The 18,004-nt window shown below is 39.6% G+C and overlaps 1 protein-coding gene across 3 annotated transcripts in view; it reads right to left on the bottom strand.

The window, feature by feature from the left end:
- Positions 1–18,004, bottom strand: part of SFXN1 (sideroflexin 1) — a 41,161-nt gene that overhangs the window by 12,801 nt on the left and 10,356 nt on the right. For all 3 annotated transcript variants that reach the window (XM_054978374.1, XM_054978375.1, XM_054978376.1), the window contains exons 2-8: positions 11,143–11,320; positions 10,074–10,244; positions 7,816–7,914; positions 5,803–5,878; positions 3,523–3,608; positions 1,520–1,647; positions 47–96 (exon numbers count right to left, since the gene is read on the bottom strand). In XM_054978374.1, the coding sequence (XP_054834349.1) occupies positions 47–96; positions 1,520–1,647; positions 3,523–3,608; positions 5,803–5,878; positions 7,816–7,914; positions 10,074–10,244; positions 11,143–11,306 (774 nt within the window). In that variant the 5' untranslated portion in view covers positions 11,307–11,320. The remainder of the gene's footprint in view (positions 1–46; positions 97–1,519; positions 1,648–3,522; positions 3,609–5,802; positions 5,879–7,815; positions 7,915–10,073; positions 10,245–11,142; positions 11,321–18,004) is intronic.

The following is an 18,004-nucleotide window of genomic DNA, read 5'->3' as shown; positions in this document are numbered from 1 at the left end:
TTATTTACTGTAATAAAGAAATCAGTAGACATTTAGTTAAGCTTACCTTTAAAAATGCCTTCTTTTCCAAAGAATTCATTATGAAGGGAGGAATAGCTATAAAGTTAGAAAATAAAACCACATGGTTAAATCCTAGCAAATCATATCTAGCAGTTTACAAAAGTAGCTGACAATATTATTCCTTAATACTTATTGGTAGCATTAGAAGGTGTGCAGAACTTCATTTCCCAGAATCTTCCTCTCCAGGAACAAAGAGACCTCCCCACCCACACCCTGCAATGTACTTTCCCCCTTTAGTTGGCACTCTGATGCGTTCAACATTCCATCTCTTCTGGAGTAACGTTAATACTCAGGACATTTTCACAAAAGAAAGACTGTCCCTGATATGAAGACCAATGAATTTATTGTGGCAGCAGCTTTTATGAGTCATCGCCTACTTTGTCAGATAAATGAAATGTTACTGTTCAGCTGGCAGAAAGATTTTTACCTGAAGTTACAACACCAAAAACTCACTTGGAAACTCATGAAAGTTTATGTAAAAACAAATCCATTAGTCTTTAAGGCGTTACCAGATTCTGTTTTTGGGCTGCAACAGACGACCATGGCTAACTCTTTGGATAGTTTCAGGTGTTGGTCTGCCATAGAACAGCAGCACCTTGAAGACCAAGATTTTCAAGGTATAAGCTTTCAAGGGGTATTACAAAGATGTAAAGGTACAATGGTATAATGCAGCCCAACCAGAGCACCTCCCACCTTATCTAGCTGCATTGTACTTTTGCATCCTGACACCCTTCTTTGCAACAACCCTCCCACCTTCTGGCTGGGATACAAAGACTCAGGGATCTTCTTTCCTACTAGTATCTGACAAAAGGAGCTTTGACTCTCAAATGCTTATACCCTGAAAATCTTGTTGGTCTTCAAGGTGCTACTGGACTTGTATCTTGCTATACTCCTCTGAAATTTATCTCTAATATGCAGTTTCTTAGCAAAATTTCTTCCATGATTACAAAGCATATTAAGTTACATATACATGAGAAATACCTCAAATTACCAATGAAGAGAGCTTGACTGTTGAAAATTTATATTCAGGAAACTCTGGATGGTCTTTAAGGTGTTACTGGACTTGAACCTTGCTCATCCAGCAAATAAGTTTAATAATTCATAATTGTCAGAAAGCTATTCTGTAGTTTAGTACAAACTACTTAACTGGCTGATAATCTTACAGTCTAATTAAGCAATTAATACCATAAAACAAAGACACTTTGAACAAAACAGCCAGTCTGATGTGGCCAGGCAATCTAAGCCAAGTAGATGCCAAATCACACTCTCACCTAGCTCTCTGTGGCATCTCATTCCTTCTCACGCCTAAAGTATTACTCTTTAGACATTTGGGCATGGATACAGCGACAGCCTCGTGGGCACAAAGGATTATGAGAGCTGCTCTGCAGTGGGTATGTGCTGAATAAAAGATTTATTCATTACTAATACAAATGTTACGCTTAATTGAAATGAGACTAACCCATGCCTGGAGCAGCCATAAGAATCCTCGAGACAACTACTTGCAGAATGGCTTGTTCAGCAGCTTTGGTTGATTCACCCAGTCGGTTTCCATTTTCATCTGTAATGGGAATACCATGCTTTAATTCCCTGTCAGAATTTTAAAGAGAGAGAGGAAACCAGCTGAATAACTATTTTATTTATTTTTATTCTTAGAATTCTGTATGTACAAACGTGTTACTATTTTGAGAATTTTAAGTATAGGCCCTGCTTTGTCTTTATTAATTTTGGGGGGCTTGTCTAATGCGGGATTAATCTTTGTACAAAAAATTTGCCTTGAAAACCCCAGCAGGGGTCACTATAAATCAGCTATGACTTGATAGCCCTTTCCACCACCACCAGCTTTGGCATACAGTCAACAGACCTCTTCTAATAACACAAATTATAGTATTTGTATGTTTTTTTCAGCATCCAATGTCAAGTCCCAAAGGACACATTAACAAGACAGCTACACTTTCATTAATATACGCACTGTCCTCAGTTAGGATTATCTGCCTGTTACTTCAGCAGAGAGTGGAGCAATTGCTTAATCTCTAATTCCTTTATAATAACTGCAAACGGGCAATGCATGGGCTACAGACACTATCATCCCTGTACTGTGATGGCACAACTGATCAGTTGAAGGGATTCGCTTGTAACCACCCTTAAGGATTGCTGATGGCAAAATGTTAGAACATGCTAATGTAAAAGCAACTCTATATTTTGGTAGATTTAAGATTTTTAAAGAGTCTGCCCACTTCTTAAGTACTGGAAAGTTTAGCTCTAAAAGGAGAACAAGGTCTATGTACTACAGTATACATATTCTGGCAAACTCTATCACAGCTCCTTTGTTTGATTAGTGCCTGGGCCTTCTCTACTTCGTAAGACATGAAAATTGGGGTAAAAAAAATTCCAGCAATCTTCATTTCTTCAACTTTAACTTTCTTCCATTTACTCATATATGTGGCTTCAAGTACTAAACAGGCATAGCTGGAGGATGGATCCCTATGGCAAATAGGCAGCCAAACATTTATGGTTTACAATAGCTGCTAATTAACATAATCTCACCTCAAGCCTCATAACTGCCATGACTACCCTTTTAGGGAGCCCCATAACATCTCTTGAGGAAATAAATCTATATCCTCTATATGTTTGGCTAACATCCATCAAGACAAATAAGTATTCCATAAAGTAGTTGAGGCGGCACTTTGGCCTTATATCTGGATCAAAATGTCTACCTTTAACGTAACAGAAATGAGTACCTGCTCAAACCAATTGGTCAGCAACCTCTTGTGCATTTTGCAAATGTGTAGAAGAATGAAACACAATGCCCACATACCTCCTATAGGACTGGGTCTCCAGATATTTTTCATTTTATTTAAAAGCTGTTGTCAGGCTACCCCCTTTGGATAAGAGTTGAAGCACTGGTTCAGGAAGTAACCCTATACCCCTCTGCTGTTTTCCAGACCAAGTTGCTATCATGGAAAAATAATGAGGATGCCCTCAACCACAAAACAGACAAATGGCACCAGATGGGTGGCAAGACAGAAAAAAGAATGCTTGCAGTAGCATATGACTAGAATCCCCCTCTCAAATCACTCAAACTGCGAGCCAGTTTGGTGTAGTCGATAAGAGTGGCAGGACTTTAATCTGGAGAGCTGGGTTTGATTCCCTATTCCTCCATTTGAAGCCAGCTGAGTGACCTTGGGTCAGTCTCAGCTTCTTGGAGCTCTCTCAGCTGCACCCACCTCACAAGGTGATTGTTATGAGGATAATGATAAAATCTTTGTAAACCACTCTGAGTGGGCATTAAGTTGCCCTGAAGGGCGGTATATAAACTGAATATTGTTGTTATCATTATCATCATGTCTAATGCATTAATGCTAGTCTTGGGTTGCTGCCAGCTTTCCGAAGCAGGTAAGGTTAAGCACACAGGTGCTACCAATGGACAGGCAGCTCCGTAATGGGTCACGTGCTGTTCCTTACCTTTGTCTCATTAGTGGGATATTAATGCAATTAGCAGCAGCTACAGCAGCAAAAGGTACAAAACGTCCTATGAGTGGAGAGACGTGCTGTGAAAAAGGAGAAGAAGGTAAACAGGCACAGCCTAGGGAGTTTTTAGATGCTTGTCTTACAGTACAATCCTGAGCAGAGATACTCCAGTCTAAGCCCAATGAAATCAGTGGGTTTATATTGGAGTAACTTTGTTTTAGATTGCACTGTTAATCTTTGAAAAGACTAATTTACATTACCATTTTACCTGAAACTGCTCTGAAGCCTCTGCACATGAACTTTAAAAGAACTGGGTACATGCAGCAGGAACCTTCTACAATATGGACACAGGATTCAAAGCATTAAAAATCTGAATTTTGTTCCAGATCATCAGTATTTTAACTCTCTAGTTCTGTTCTGGTTCCATTTTAGAAAGTGATGTAGTAGCCAGTTTTAGACACTTTGATCTTGCTTAGGTTGCTTTCATATAGGCTCTTTAAATCTGCTCTGGCTTCTGAAGGCAAATAGAGCAAATGGAGCAAAACGGGTTTTGAAAAAACTTATTTCACCACAGGAAGCTAGCATTTTATCTTTAAGGTGTGTGAAACCTCAAAATGGGCTGAAAGCCCATAGGAAAGGGACGTTAGATATATTTAATGCAACATAGTATCTATAAAATTAATAACAATAATTTACTTTGAAATAGTATTACCCCCCCCCTTTTTTTTTTAATTTGTAAAATGTATGTTCTTGGAAGAAAGTCTCCTTTTAAGCTAGTGGACAAAGGAGAGTCTTTTAGGCCCAGTCATTCAGGCAAAATAATTATTACAATTAAAATGACTAAACACTATCTTAATATCGCCACCCCTGTTTCAAGGTCCCTTTCCTCCCATACTCAGCCTCATAGCTTCCTGCCCCTTTAAAAATATCATCTACAGTATCTATAGGGTTGCCAGGCAGTGGCTTGCTACAAGTGGGAGGATGAAGGGCAGGGATGTGAAGTGGCCATGACATCCTCTGTGTTGCTACATTACTTCCAGGGAAAACTAGTTTTACCCTATGGTTTCTCCATACTGTTTCTGGTGATTCCTAGAGCTATCTAACATCACTCCAGGTTACACCTGGAAGTAATGCAGATGCTGCAGGTGTTTTAAAAAAGAAATTCTCCCACCGCTGCTTGGAGTTGCAATGGGTAACTAGGACTGCCAGTGGCAGAACTCCTGTCATAGCAAGAGGCCCAGCAGCCCTAAATACCCATAATTCCTTTCTACCCTTTCTTCCAAGAAACCATGTTGACTTAGCAAAAAGCAAAGAACTTACTCTGTTTAGCTGGACAGTAGCCTGTGTGTAAGCAAGCCTGTACCCGGGCCTCAGTCAGGAGGTCTACCAGTCGAGACCTTGCCTACCAAAGTCTCTTTATCCTCCTCTTTTCAGATGGCTTACTGGTAAATATATTTTTCCCAAATACAGATAGAACAGAGAGTCCATACCACACTGAACAGTTTCCTTACTGACTGATTTTGAATCACTTATTTGAACTTGTTACCATTATTTTTTTGTTAAGTTCAGGTTCAAGGCAACCAAGAAACAGTTTTGGAACTATTCTGATTCATTACAAAACCTCTCTGAACTGGTTTGGGGTTTCAGGTCTGATTTGACTCCATAGGTTGTACTTTCTAAAACAGGAAAAATTTCTACACTGGAACTTCCAGTGACACCATTCAGAGAGATATCTAACCATTTTTCTCCATAGCAACATACTTTCTTTTCCAATAACATTTGCAATTGCTAAATGAAAATGTTTAGAAGAAGAGCTATCTTTGTCAGTTTCTGCAAAAACAATTGTGCTGCTTATGGGTCCTTAAAAACAAAAGCAGAATTATGATGGTATGAGTTTTCAAAGAAAAGAGCCTTATTTCATGCAGTGGCACGAAGCGTATATTGAAATACATGGCTACAGACCCATGTAGAGGTGATAGGGGGAGAACATTTTGTACAAGATTAAATAATGAATAAAGCTGCCTTGCTAAGAGGAATATAAACATTAAAAAATAAATAAGGCAAAGCTATGATAGTCAAGATTCAGTTAAAAAGGATTAACAAGTGCTCTGCAGAAACAGGCTCTCTGCAATGTTAATTAATGTCAAAACAAATGTGTTCATCTTTAAAGTTCCAGAATTAACTAATTTTTAGTTAATTATTTATATATGTGTTATAACATTGTAAAAAAATATTCTCTGCCTAAAAAAAAAATAAGGAAAAGCATAGAAATACCTTTGTAAGAGCGTTAAGTCCTAAAGCAGTGGCAACAGCACCTGTGGTGGCAGAAACATAGGCAGTTCCAAGCTGGCTAAAGCAAAAATAAAAAATGTTTGTGTATGCACAGTACTTATGTACATTAAATATCAAATTGTTTCAAATCTTATAAACACAGTTTGCATAGTATTGAAAAAATTTTTTGGCTGAGCAACGAAATATTACAAGAATACAAAACTAGGGGCTTGCACTGGTCAAAAATCTCTTATGGTCTTGAGTTCCCTGAACCAAGGCCTCAAAAACTGACATAGCACTCACATCCTGATACAGTTACATCTGAGATGACTCAACAGAGGCATTGCTCTGAATGAGCCAATAGAAATGGACTTGCCTATAGCCTCCCACCCCACAATGTTCCTGATAGTTCCTCCAACCCTGAGGAGTTGCTTTCAGGGACACGAATACTGGGCTAAACAGACCAGTAGTCTGACAGTTGGGTTTCTTCTGAGGAAACAGAAACCTCCCCCCCCCCCACACCCTGTAGCATGTGGTTTGCTCTTGTGTAATCTGGAACACTTCACTCACTTATATACCAATTTAGCTGTCATGATGACCATACAAGTTTATTTATGATCCCTGCATGGATAGTCTGGCCTTGGGACAGGAGTCGCAGGGTACTCCACATTACCCCAAAAGATACTATTTTGGAAGGCTAAAAACTCCCTCTTCCTCAAAGTTTTTCACTCCAGAGCCCTGATTTTTAAAACATCTGGAGCAATGTTAAGCACCTTACAAGGTTTGGCTTCCACAAGAACAGAATAGTCTAGATCCACATGGGAGCAGATGCAACATTTGAGAGAAGACTGGAATAGTTTATTTTCCATCTCATTTCTTCTTCAGGAAACTCAAAGTGGGGGATACAGGGTTCTCAGGTGGCCACACCCAGATCTGTATCAACCAGTGAAGAAGTAAGCAGCATGAGCTGCACAGTTTTATGTAGTGATGACTTCCACCTTCACTCCAAGTATAGCCTTAGCATGCCAAGCAGCACTAAATGGCCCTACAGTGATCAACTCTACAGGGACAAGCCTTACTCTGTGGGCCCCTCTGTCCTACTTCTAGCAAACAGCTCCTATGCTTTCCCCTTGTCATCTCTCAGCAACATCTTTATTTCCCCCGGCTCAATATTTTTCAGGTATTTGACCAGATTATTACTCTTTATGATATACTTAACCAGAAATACAGGCTATAAATATCAGTTTGAAGTGCTTGATTCACACCTGCCACTATTCAAAGTTGATGGCTAGAACTCATTAGTCATTTAAACTATGCAAATATTATCTTAAATGTGATTATCATCATTCAAAGAATTTTTTTAGTCTGCATTTTTAGTACTAGATAGAAGTAACTTGGCAGTCATACATCATGTGTATTACTGTGGTTAAATATGAGAAGTGCTTTAAACATTTGAAACATATTACACCCACACCCACATGCTAAGTATTAAATTAGCAACACTTCTATTTCTCATTATAGTTTACTATGAGTTTACACGTCAACACATCAAGCAATTCTATGAAAGACCACATTGCAAATTTAATAAAAATCCAAACTTGGCAGTCTAGAATTCCTCACTATTATAGTAATTGAAAGTCATTCAGAAGAAGTGGGGACTTATGCTGCCTGGAGCACATATCTTCAGAAGAGCAGAACTCTTTCAAACTGTGATTTCTTGGCCCCTGCTCAAAATTGAAGTCCTGATGCTGATTCCAGAGCCAGCTACCATCCTTATCCCATTCTTTCCTTTTGGGGGAAGATTCTATTAGGCAGTGGTCCTTCAGCCACCTCAATGAACTACCCTGCTTCTCATCAAAACTATGCTGTTTCTGAGATCCTAATAATTAGAACATATTTTAAGTTATGACTATTTTGTCTACAAAACATTTCAACTGCTCACACCTATTACTGAACTGTATCTAATTGAATAGACTTATCTGAACTTTCTGTACGACCTATCTTTTACTACTTTACCTGATAGTTATTGGAGCATCTCCACTTCTATTGGTATAGTTTACAATGGCATTGAATGACTGGTTAATCCATTGCCAGAAGACCACAGCTGGAGTAGTTCTTAAAACAAGAAAACCAAATTTCATTGCTTTATGAAAAAATTACTCTGTGCTAGTAGGAACATTCCAATCTTATAAAACATAAACAGACACATGTACAATAATCAGTCAGGACTCGGAGTCGAACTCAATATCATCATGAGTGAAAAAGTTCTGTAGAGACATTTAGGTACTTCAGAGTCAAGCACGTTCATTTTAAAATATCAAATAAGGTATCTCTTATTAAAATAAGGCATCCCGTCATTCACAAATGATGATTTTCCTACACCAGAAAATATAAGTTAGAAAATAGGGGTTTGTTTAAGGGAAAGTGGTAGAATTTTAACAGTGAGTGAGTGACCATCATTTTAGATTCATCTCTAGTAGTACACTGCAGGAATCCCTCTAACCATTTCTCTAATACACTCACTATTATTTGCCAGACCTATTTAATGCACACATTTCCAGTTGTGATTTAAATACTAACGCTCTGAGGTTAATAGAACTTGAGTTTACAATCAGGCTGTTTTGGTTTTGCTTCATTCAAGGGAAAAGCTAATTCTTATAGTTTTATGCAAAAATAATATAAGTATGATAAACAGACTGAGGGAAATTTGACACTTTGCTGTCAGCATCCCACATAACATGTATAAAATTAAAAACTCCCATCTATGAAATTAAAAACTCCTAGGCTAAATGTCTTCATGGTGGCGAGAAAAAGTGGGATTTATTTGAGAGATGGTTAAAAGGAGATACAATCCAACATAACAGATAATTCTCTGGTAAACTTATAATCAAAGTATCTGATAAAACTGTAGGAAAAAAGGCAAAATTTCAATTTTAATTGTTTTACATAGAAAGCATTTAAATTAATATTGCTTGCTTGGAAAACAGTGACAAAACCATGGAGATAGATCAAGATGGGTAGCCATAGTCGAATCCACATTCACCCATTACCCGCATGTTTATCAGATATCTTCCATTTGCCTCCAATCCGCGATTTTTTCCTCTTCATTCACATTCCTGCTTCCAATCCGTCTTTCTCGCGTGTCCCTCCAGTCACACGGCCGCTCAAAAACCGCTTTTTTGGGCGGGACCTTTTTCCCCGCCCATTTTTTAAAAACATTTTTGAGCGCACTTTTCTGTTATTTCGATCTTGCCTTATAAAGAAACATCATTGAAGATAATGATGCCTCTCTTTCCCCCACTGACAGCAATGATGGCTCTCTCCTGTTTCTTTTTTGGAAATTTGGAAGTATGTGGGAAGCTTTCGTGGGCATTTCCTATGCAGGACAGTTCAGTGCTTGAATTTTACTGAAGTTTCACTTCCTTGGAGTGTCATTATGTTCCCAATAGTCACTGGCCGAATCCGCATTCACCCCACACCCGCATTTTCCGCTTTTGAGGGAGGGAACAAATCTTCCCGCCTTTTTTTTTTTAATTACTTTTCCGTTATTTCGATCTTGCCTTATAAGGATATTGTATTTCCTTATAAGGATATTGTAATTTTGATATTACAGTAATATAAAATAAAAAAAATAAAAAACAGTTAAAAAGGAAGTTTCGCGAGTCCGTTCTGAGGATGGATTCACCCCAAAATGATTTTTCAAACTACCAGATTTGATTCAGAAACAGCATAATCAATAAATCCAATGCTATGAAGTCAAAAACAGTCTTTTGCAGACTACGGAGCACTTGCAAGTTGAATCAGCCAATAGGAACTCTCGGAATGGCCGGAGAGACAGGAAGGGGGGTGGTTTTTAAAAAAACTGCGTAAATTGAGCATTGGCCCGTTCACGGCCACCGTGAAACTCCTGTTGAAAACCTGTGACCACATATTCAGGAGAAATGCGAATGAAATGCGTCTGTTTAATGAGGTAATGTGACCAGCACTCGGGATTGCGTGGGGAATGCGGGGAACATGCGACTTAGAATGAGTAATGTGGATTTGCCCATGTTAGTCTGTTTGTAGCAGTAGAAAAGACCAAGAGACCGGTACCCTACCACAAATTTTATTAGTCTTAAAGGTGCTACTGGACTCTTGTTCTTTTCTACAGTGACAAAACCATTTATAGTATCCATTCCCACTTACTTAAATGGGGCAACAGGTTAATTTCTGGTTTTTAGGACTGCAGATTTATTCATAAAAGTGTAATTCTATGTTCATTTTTTATTGCTTACCTATAAAAGGTCATCATGCAACCAGTGATAGTCATGTTCATAGGCACCTGAGCAGACATTCGGCCAATCAAAACCATCTTTTCACCCGTATCTGGATGGAAGGCTGAATCATATATATATTTTGCCCTCCACAATTCATCTTCTGTCAGTCCAGGGGGCACAATACCTTGTCTTGGGATAAACAGCAATATATATAAATATCAATATATTATATATTAATAACAACTATGACATTGGGGCACCTAGATAAGAAAATTAAGGGATAGTTTAAAAACAAAAGTTGCACATATTTTCTCCATACAGTTGTGTACCCATGAAGACAGTCTAGAGAACTAGTTGCTTATACAAGGACCTTTGTGACCATTTCTATAATTGTAAATGCCTCTTTCAAACCATCATGGGTCCCATATATAGTTGCAGCAAGTCCTATGTAAGCAGCTAAAGCCTGGGCATCTATGTGCATGATCATCTGGAGAAAATATGTAACTAGTTTGCATAATAGTTCCTTCATTTCCTGTTCTGACAAAAGTACCTCAAAGAGTTGTGAGGATTAATGGAGGAGGGGATAATATTGTTGTAAGCTGCCCTGGGCTCTGATGGCCCAGGCTAGCCCAATATTGCCAGATCTCAGAAGGTAAGCAAGATTGGCCCTGGTTAGTATTTGGATGGTAAACCACTAAGAAGTCCAGGATTACTGTGCAGAGGCAGGCAATGGCAAATCAGTTCTGTTCATCTCTTGCCCTGAAAACCCTACATGGTCATCATTAGCTGGCTGTGACTCGATAGCACTTTCTACCACCAGTAGGTCCCAGTGGGGAGAAAAGTGTATAAATATCTAAATAAATAATAAAATTAGTAAGTAACACGGGAAAACATTTTTCTGGCTCCATCACAACTGTATAATTCCCAGCAGAGTGGATAAAGCCCAGTCTGCTAGAGTGGCTGGAGATGGCTGTTTTTTATTGGCCTGAATACCTATTTTATTACTGGTTTTATTAAGTTATGCCTTCAGTGTTGCAAACTGCCTTGAACTCTTGAGATAGAGTAAATGTAAAATTCAAGTTCATACCTGTAACCATGCACAATTTTTCTTGCATTTTCTAATTGTTCATTGGATAGCAAAATATTCCTGGGATCAGTTACAGTGAAGAAATGGCTGGCTCGTCCAACAAATGTGCTTTGAGCCCAGCGAGGTTCTTTAATATTGATGTTTAAAGGTATGTCTGCTGACATCTTTTCTGAGAATACTAAAAGCAAACAAACAGAGACATACAGAAGTAGCATTCAGTTTCAGAGTTGTTCGTAGCCCCGATTTCCTTGAAAATCCTAGTTCTCTAACAGAATTTCCTGAATTCTCGTATAAACTCAGCAGGAGAGTGAGGCCCAAGATGTCAGCCCTGAAACAACACTCATGCTTCAGTCTCTACTGCATTCTTTGGGGCTGCTGTCAGCAATTCACAAATTGCTCAGGAATAAATTCTCATGTACATCAACAGCTACCCATGTATAGATCACAAAATATTTACAATACCCTTAGGTAAAATCCACTGGAAATGCTGCTGAACATTAAGAAAACTGATTTACTCTATAGCGTCATTCATATAGCAAATTTAAACTCAACTGATAACTTTCAGAGGTTTGTATAGGCATCACAGGCCGTTTTATTGCATTATATTCATCTGTCGTGGATAAGGAAGTCAGAAGAAAATATTGTCAATCTTCAGGTGAATTCAGAGTATTTCTGCAAATGCAGGTATTTTGTGGCTTGATTACTGGGGGGATATAGAACTGGGGGGAAAGTCTGAAAAGATGAAGTCACAATGCGGACTTGATTTAGGAAGAGTACTACTGGATTGATAGTGACCTTATAAAATCAGCAAGCTATGAAGCAGTAGGGCAGTCAGGGAGATAGCTCTCCACACATAACTAAGGAGAATTGAAGATTATTAAAGCCTGTAGTCTTAGATCTATCACTAAGTTCATCAAGTTTAATTCTCGGTTTTAAGCAAATTTAGTTGAAATGACAACTAGCCATCATATTCTCTAAGAGTTTATGACTAGTTGTATTGACAAATCTGTAAGCAGTAGGATTTATAAAATATTGCAAGACATTCCAGTGGAAAAGAAAAAATAGAAGATGCCAACATGTTCTTCAGTAGTACTGAGAGCCCCTATCACAGTCCTCATCTCTCCCACACTCTGTAATAGCTAGGCTGTGAAGTCAGAAGACTTCTCAGAAAGGCCTCTAACTCATGAAGCATAATAGCTGAAAGTTAAATTTAGATAGTCCAAGAGCATGTATGGAAGGGACTAGGCGTGCACAAGAAGCCGTTTTATGGTAATGTGCAGCATTATCATTTTATGACAGGATCCCCTAAACCCCTTGGCTCTTACTAGTGACAAAGGTTCCTTCCCTGACTTCTCAATGTTTTGCATAAAATAGGGGGAAGGCACGTTTTCTGTGTGCTGTATGGCACTCCCCCAGTCATATATAACATCGGAAGTACTTGGAGTCAGTACCAATTACAGATAATGTCTGGTTATTATTGCAAGCCAAAATGTATTTTGAAACCACTTGAGACTTCTTTTCATTACAAATTGGGGTTACACTGAATGTTCACCTGTTTAAGTTTTCAGGCCAAAAAAATACTTATGACGAGTAATAGTTTGCTAAATCTACTTTCATGGCCACCTTTTCTCAGCCTGCTTACTGTTGTTCTTCTCTCTTCTTCCCCTGCTTCAGGAAAGTTTATTCCAAGAGTAATACCAATTATGGCACTCATTGGGCTGTACCCTTCCTGCACCCTTCCCTGGCAATCAAATTTTGATGGCTCCTTCAGAGATTCAGTTCCAGAAATCCTGTAGGAAAGGCTGTGATAGCTGAGTTGGCAGGCTGTCTCTGAAGAAGGGAACTTTGATTCTTGAATGCTTATATTCTGAAAATCTTGTTAGCTTCTAAGGTGCTACTGGACTCAAATCCTGCTGTTCTTCTGTAGACCAACACAGCTACCTACCTGAAACCAATACCTGGAAGTAATGGTCAAGTGGTTAAGAGAGAATAAGCTGAAACTAAATTCAGGAAAGACAGAAGTGATACTAGTAGGGAAGGCTGATTATATGGCGTTGCCACCAGTACAAACTGACGGAGAGATGGCCTGCTTCATTGACTTGGGTGAAAAGCTTGAGAATAACATTGGCCCCTATGTTGTTTTTATAAAAGCTAGGGAAGTGCTTTCTAGTATCGTGATCATGCTGAACTTGCCCCACTGATCCATGCCACTGTAACCTCAGGGCTAGATTATTATAATGCGTTATATGTGGGGCTGCTCCTGAAAACTGTTCAGAAACTTCAGCTACTGCTAGATTGCTGACCAGTTTGTGGTGATATGATCACATAACACCTGTCCTTTGGCAGTTTCGTTGGTTACCTATTTATTCTGAGGCACAATTCAAGGTGCTGGTTGTTACCTTTAAAGCCCTTCATGGCCTGAGGCCAGCATATCTAATGGAATGCCTTTCCCCATATCATCCTGTGCACAACTAAAGTCATCAGGCATGTCACGACAGTCTCCTCAGTTCGGGAGGTCTGTTCAGCTACAGCCCATGCATGCTTGTTTTCAGTTCCCACACATGGGAACAGCCTGCCAGACATGGTATGGAAAGCTCCAGTACTCTCTTCTTTGCATAAAAGGGGCAAAGCAGAATTATTTTGACATGCCTTTAGCAGAAGTAACTGGCTGTCTCCGGCAGCTGATAGTGACTATATTGCATTTTTAATGTAGTGTTTTATAATTCATGTTTTTGAATTACGTTTTTAATTGTCTATGTTTATATCTTGTAAGGTGCTTTGTGTGGAATATAAATATTTTAAATCAACAAAGCCAGTTTGGTGTAGTGGTTAAGAACGCGGGACTCTAATCTGGAGAATCGGGTTTGATTCCCCACTCCTCCACTTGAAGCCAGCTGGGTGACCTTGGGTCAATCTAACTCTCTCAGCTCCACCCACCTCACAGGGTGTTTGTTGTGGGGATAATAACAACACACTTTGTAAACCGCTGTGAGTGGGTGTTACGTTGTCCAGAAGGGCAGTATATAAATTGAATGTTGTTATTCTTATAATTATAACAAAGTCCGGCACGGAGTCCACCAAAATGAATATGTAAGCTAATGTTTTATCAACTGCACTGGCTGAATCCAGACCCAATGGAAATTATGCTTTTTCACCATTAAAACCTTAAATAATTTAGGGCCAAGGTATCTGAAGGACCAACTCTACCCATATGAACTTACTCAAAGTTATCTAGTTGCTAAATTCTTAGGGAAATCTTAGGTGATGACCTTTGAGTGAACATTTTCAGAGCTGCTATCCTCAGACAATGGAGTCTGTTTCTATGGCGAAATGATTGCCACCATCAGTTTTGGCTTTCCCTCAGAAGTTAAAGATGTGCTTATTTGGAAAGGCCTTTGAAACAGATTGATAGTTTTATGGATTTTAAATTACAGATTACATGAGTCTGTTATTTACATGCACTCTGACTATTTGTACGTGTCCTTAAGCTATCTTGTAGCGTAAAAATGTCTAACATGCACATTCTCAAACTCTTGCTCTCTCTGTGCCAGCAGTTATGACCTTTGAACTTTAAATGGAACTGTTTTTAATTAATATATTGTAATTTGTAACTTAATGACACAAAAGAAATGTCAAAGCATCTCTTCTGAAAAACATTTACTGGTGATCATATATTCTAATACTCAACTGTGACCCCATCTGTGGATACTTAAATCTGTGGATTGAGACCACGTATATGAGGAATAGGTAGCTCAGCTTTCTCCTTCCTTCAATAGCTATGGGCCAGGAAGACAAGTGGTATTGGTTGGGAGGACAGGGAGAAGGAGGAGGTGATGCTGCTGCTTTTTGCTTCATTTGCCAATTCAAACACCTACTCAGAAGAGAAGGGGAATAAGAAGCAGTGACTGGGAGAATACAGTTCCCCCTGCATCTGCTATCCCAGCTTCTGTCAGAGAGGGGAGGTAAGCAAATGGCGGTAGGTATAGAGAAAGAGCAAGTGGAGGTGCCAGCCACAATTTTCTTGTGGGTTCCCACTTGTTACTTATTATAGTGACATATATACCCTGCCCTTTTTTCATTGTGGAACTTAAGCAATTTGAATTTTCCTTCCAGGCACTGAGCAGACCCGTGTTCAGCAAAGTCGCTGTATCAGGTTTCTTCCAAACCCTGATTATTTTGTATGTTTGGAGACTCGGTATAGTGTAATGGTTTGAATGCTGGACAAGGATCGGGGAAATCCAGGTTCAAATTCCCCCTTTGCTATGAAAACTCACTGGTTGATTTTGGACCAGTAAGTTTCAACCCAATTGATCTCTTATGGGTGTTCTAATAATGATAAAAAAACAGGAGTAGAGAATAATGTTGTAAGCTGCTTTGAGTCCCCACTAGGTATAAATATTTAGAATAAATAAATAGAAACAAAGCATAATAGTATCCTTCATAGTCTTAGAAGGATATAACTCTGCTTAGGATAGCATTGATAGAATGTCAGCTTTAATAACCTAGATTTAATAAACACCTGGATATACTCAATGAAGTGCTTAAATAAATGATACTATATTACATTAACCTGTACGGTTTCAAAACCTGAAGAAAATGAAATGAAAGGAACGTAATAATTCAATCAATTAAATAGGTCTTCTTTATCATCATTCTTTAACAGCTCATTAACTGGATGCTAAAAGCAAAAATTGTGCAAATTTCTGGCTCTGATTTTTATACATCAGAATGCTTTAACAAGCAGTCAACAGGAAAGACCTCACAAAGAGTGACAGTGCAAGGCCATATGGGTGAAAAGCCATGCTGAAAGTGGACCGAGATGTTGCTCAGATCCTGGTTAAATTTTGATTAATCCCTGAACATTTCTGACTATATCTCATTTCCTATTCATACCGGTGGCAAAGTTTCTCACAGCTTAATTGAGAGGAAAAGGTTTTTGAGAAGGCCTGCTTTAGATGGAACCATTCCCTATTTCATCTTAAAGATGAAGTTATAGAAAAAAATTGTCAATACATCATTGGGATGGAGTATGATCAGACACAAAACAGCTAAACTTTTTGTAATCTCCTGGACATCATAGCTTTAGTTACTTTTCTCTAAGTAACATCTGAACTAGTGAGTTTGTATATATGCCTTTTATTCTTCCACTGCTTCATGCAACAGCTGTATGACAAACTCTTATTCCTCTACAGTGATGCAGCAAAAATGGCACTGGAGCACTGGACCCAGAACATGGCCTAATGCCTATCAACCGACCCATTAATAAAAGTAGTATTCCTTCTGTGTAACCCTGACCTGTAAAAGTAGTATTCCTTCAATATAACCCTGACCTGCATAGCCTAGGTGAGCCTGATCTTGTCAGATCTCAGAAGCTAAGCAGGCCTTGGTTAGTAATTGGATGGGAGACCTCCAATGAAGACCAGGATCTCAGAGGCAGGCAATGGCAAACCACCTCTGTTAGTTTCTTGCTAGGAAAACCCCACAAAGGGTTGCCAAAAAAAAGTCAACTCTGACTTGAGAGCACTCTCCACAACTACCACCATTCCTTCTAAAGCATTTCAAATGGGTAGGTGCTATTCAAAAACTGAAAAATAAAAACAGGCCCTGCCCATCTCTCTCTCTCTATATATAAAGACAAGTGTCCTGACTGACTCATCAATGCCCAGCCAAAACCCCTGGACCTAGAAGCCTGAAATTTGGGGAGAATGTTCTTTTTGTGATGTAGAGGCTCACTAAGAAGGGATTTTAAGAAATTTGCCCCCTAAGGGGGTAAAAAGTGTTTTCCCAAAGGGATAGAGTTTCCTTGTGTGGCTGGCAGGCTTCTCCTCCCCTGCCAACCGCCAACTCAGCCACTCTTCCCTGATTGGGCTAGCTTTCAGGGTCATTTGCATATGGGGCCAACATTCTAAACAGTTGCTAAGGGAGTCATTGAATATGTCCTGAGGTAAAAGGCACCTCACAGTCTTCCCCTAAAAGTTCACTCCCTGTAGTGCAGAGTTGCCAACCTCCAGGTGGTGGCTGGAGATCTCCCAGAATTACAACTGATCTCCAGGTGACAAAGATCAGTTCCCCTGGAGAAAATGGCTGCCTTGAAGAGTGGGCTCTATGGTATTATACCATTCTGAGGCCCCTCCCCAAACCCCACTCTATCCAGGCTCCACTCCCAAAATCTCTAGGAATTTCCCACCTTGGACCTGGCAACCCTACTGTGATGTCTACCTGCTTGCACCCCCCTCTCTCTGATGGTTCAGTTGTGGAACTCCGTGTTCTGAGGTAAAAATCGGGTCAAGAAACTGCAGACAGTTGAAGACTCCTGAATAGGGATTTTATATAAAAGTCAGTATGGCAACTGAGTTTTTAAATGTTCATGGGGAGATGGTGCATGACCTTTCTAGGGGCCATTTCAATGTGAACTTCTCACATGAACCTGTTGAAGTGCCCACCACAGCACCCCTCCCTCAGTCCAACTCCACCTCACACCTCTTGCAGCCATCACCTTTTACTGCCCCCAAGAAGCCTCCTGGCAGATATTGTGCAGGATACAGCATGCTAAAAGGAGGAAGGGGTGTTTTGAGGCACTGAGCATAACCCTCAAAGATGTCAGGGGCTACAAGAGAGTGATGGGGGGAGTCACTGAGCTGCTGGCTGGAGACTTCTGGCAGACTCTGCCAGTAGTCCCAAGGGGGACTCGAGCTGACGAGGTTATTGTGTGTGTTAAGGCATCGTATCTGTGGCCCCTCATCAGGAAACGCTCACTAAGAAAGAACATGAGGGTTCACTTGAGAGACGAGGTGTCTGCTAGGGAATGCTCTGAACTGCTACTTAAAAATAGGGAACAGAGAATATCCTGAGTTCAAGGGAA

Source organism: Eublepharis macularius, chromosome 4 (assembly GCF_028583425.1).
Source record: "Eublepharis macularius isolate TG4126 chromosome 4, MPM_Emac_v1.0, whole genome shotgun sequence".
Taxonomy (NCBI): domain Eukaryota; kingdom Metazoa; phylum Chordata; class Lepidosauria; order Squamata; family Eublepharidae; genus Eublepharis; species Eublepharis macularius.
Note: the sequence above shows the minus strand (reverse complement) of the source record. Positions and strands in the feature narration are given on the sequence as shown.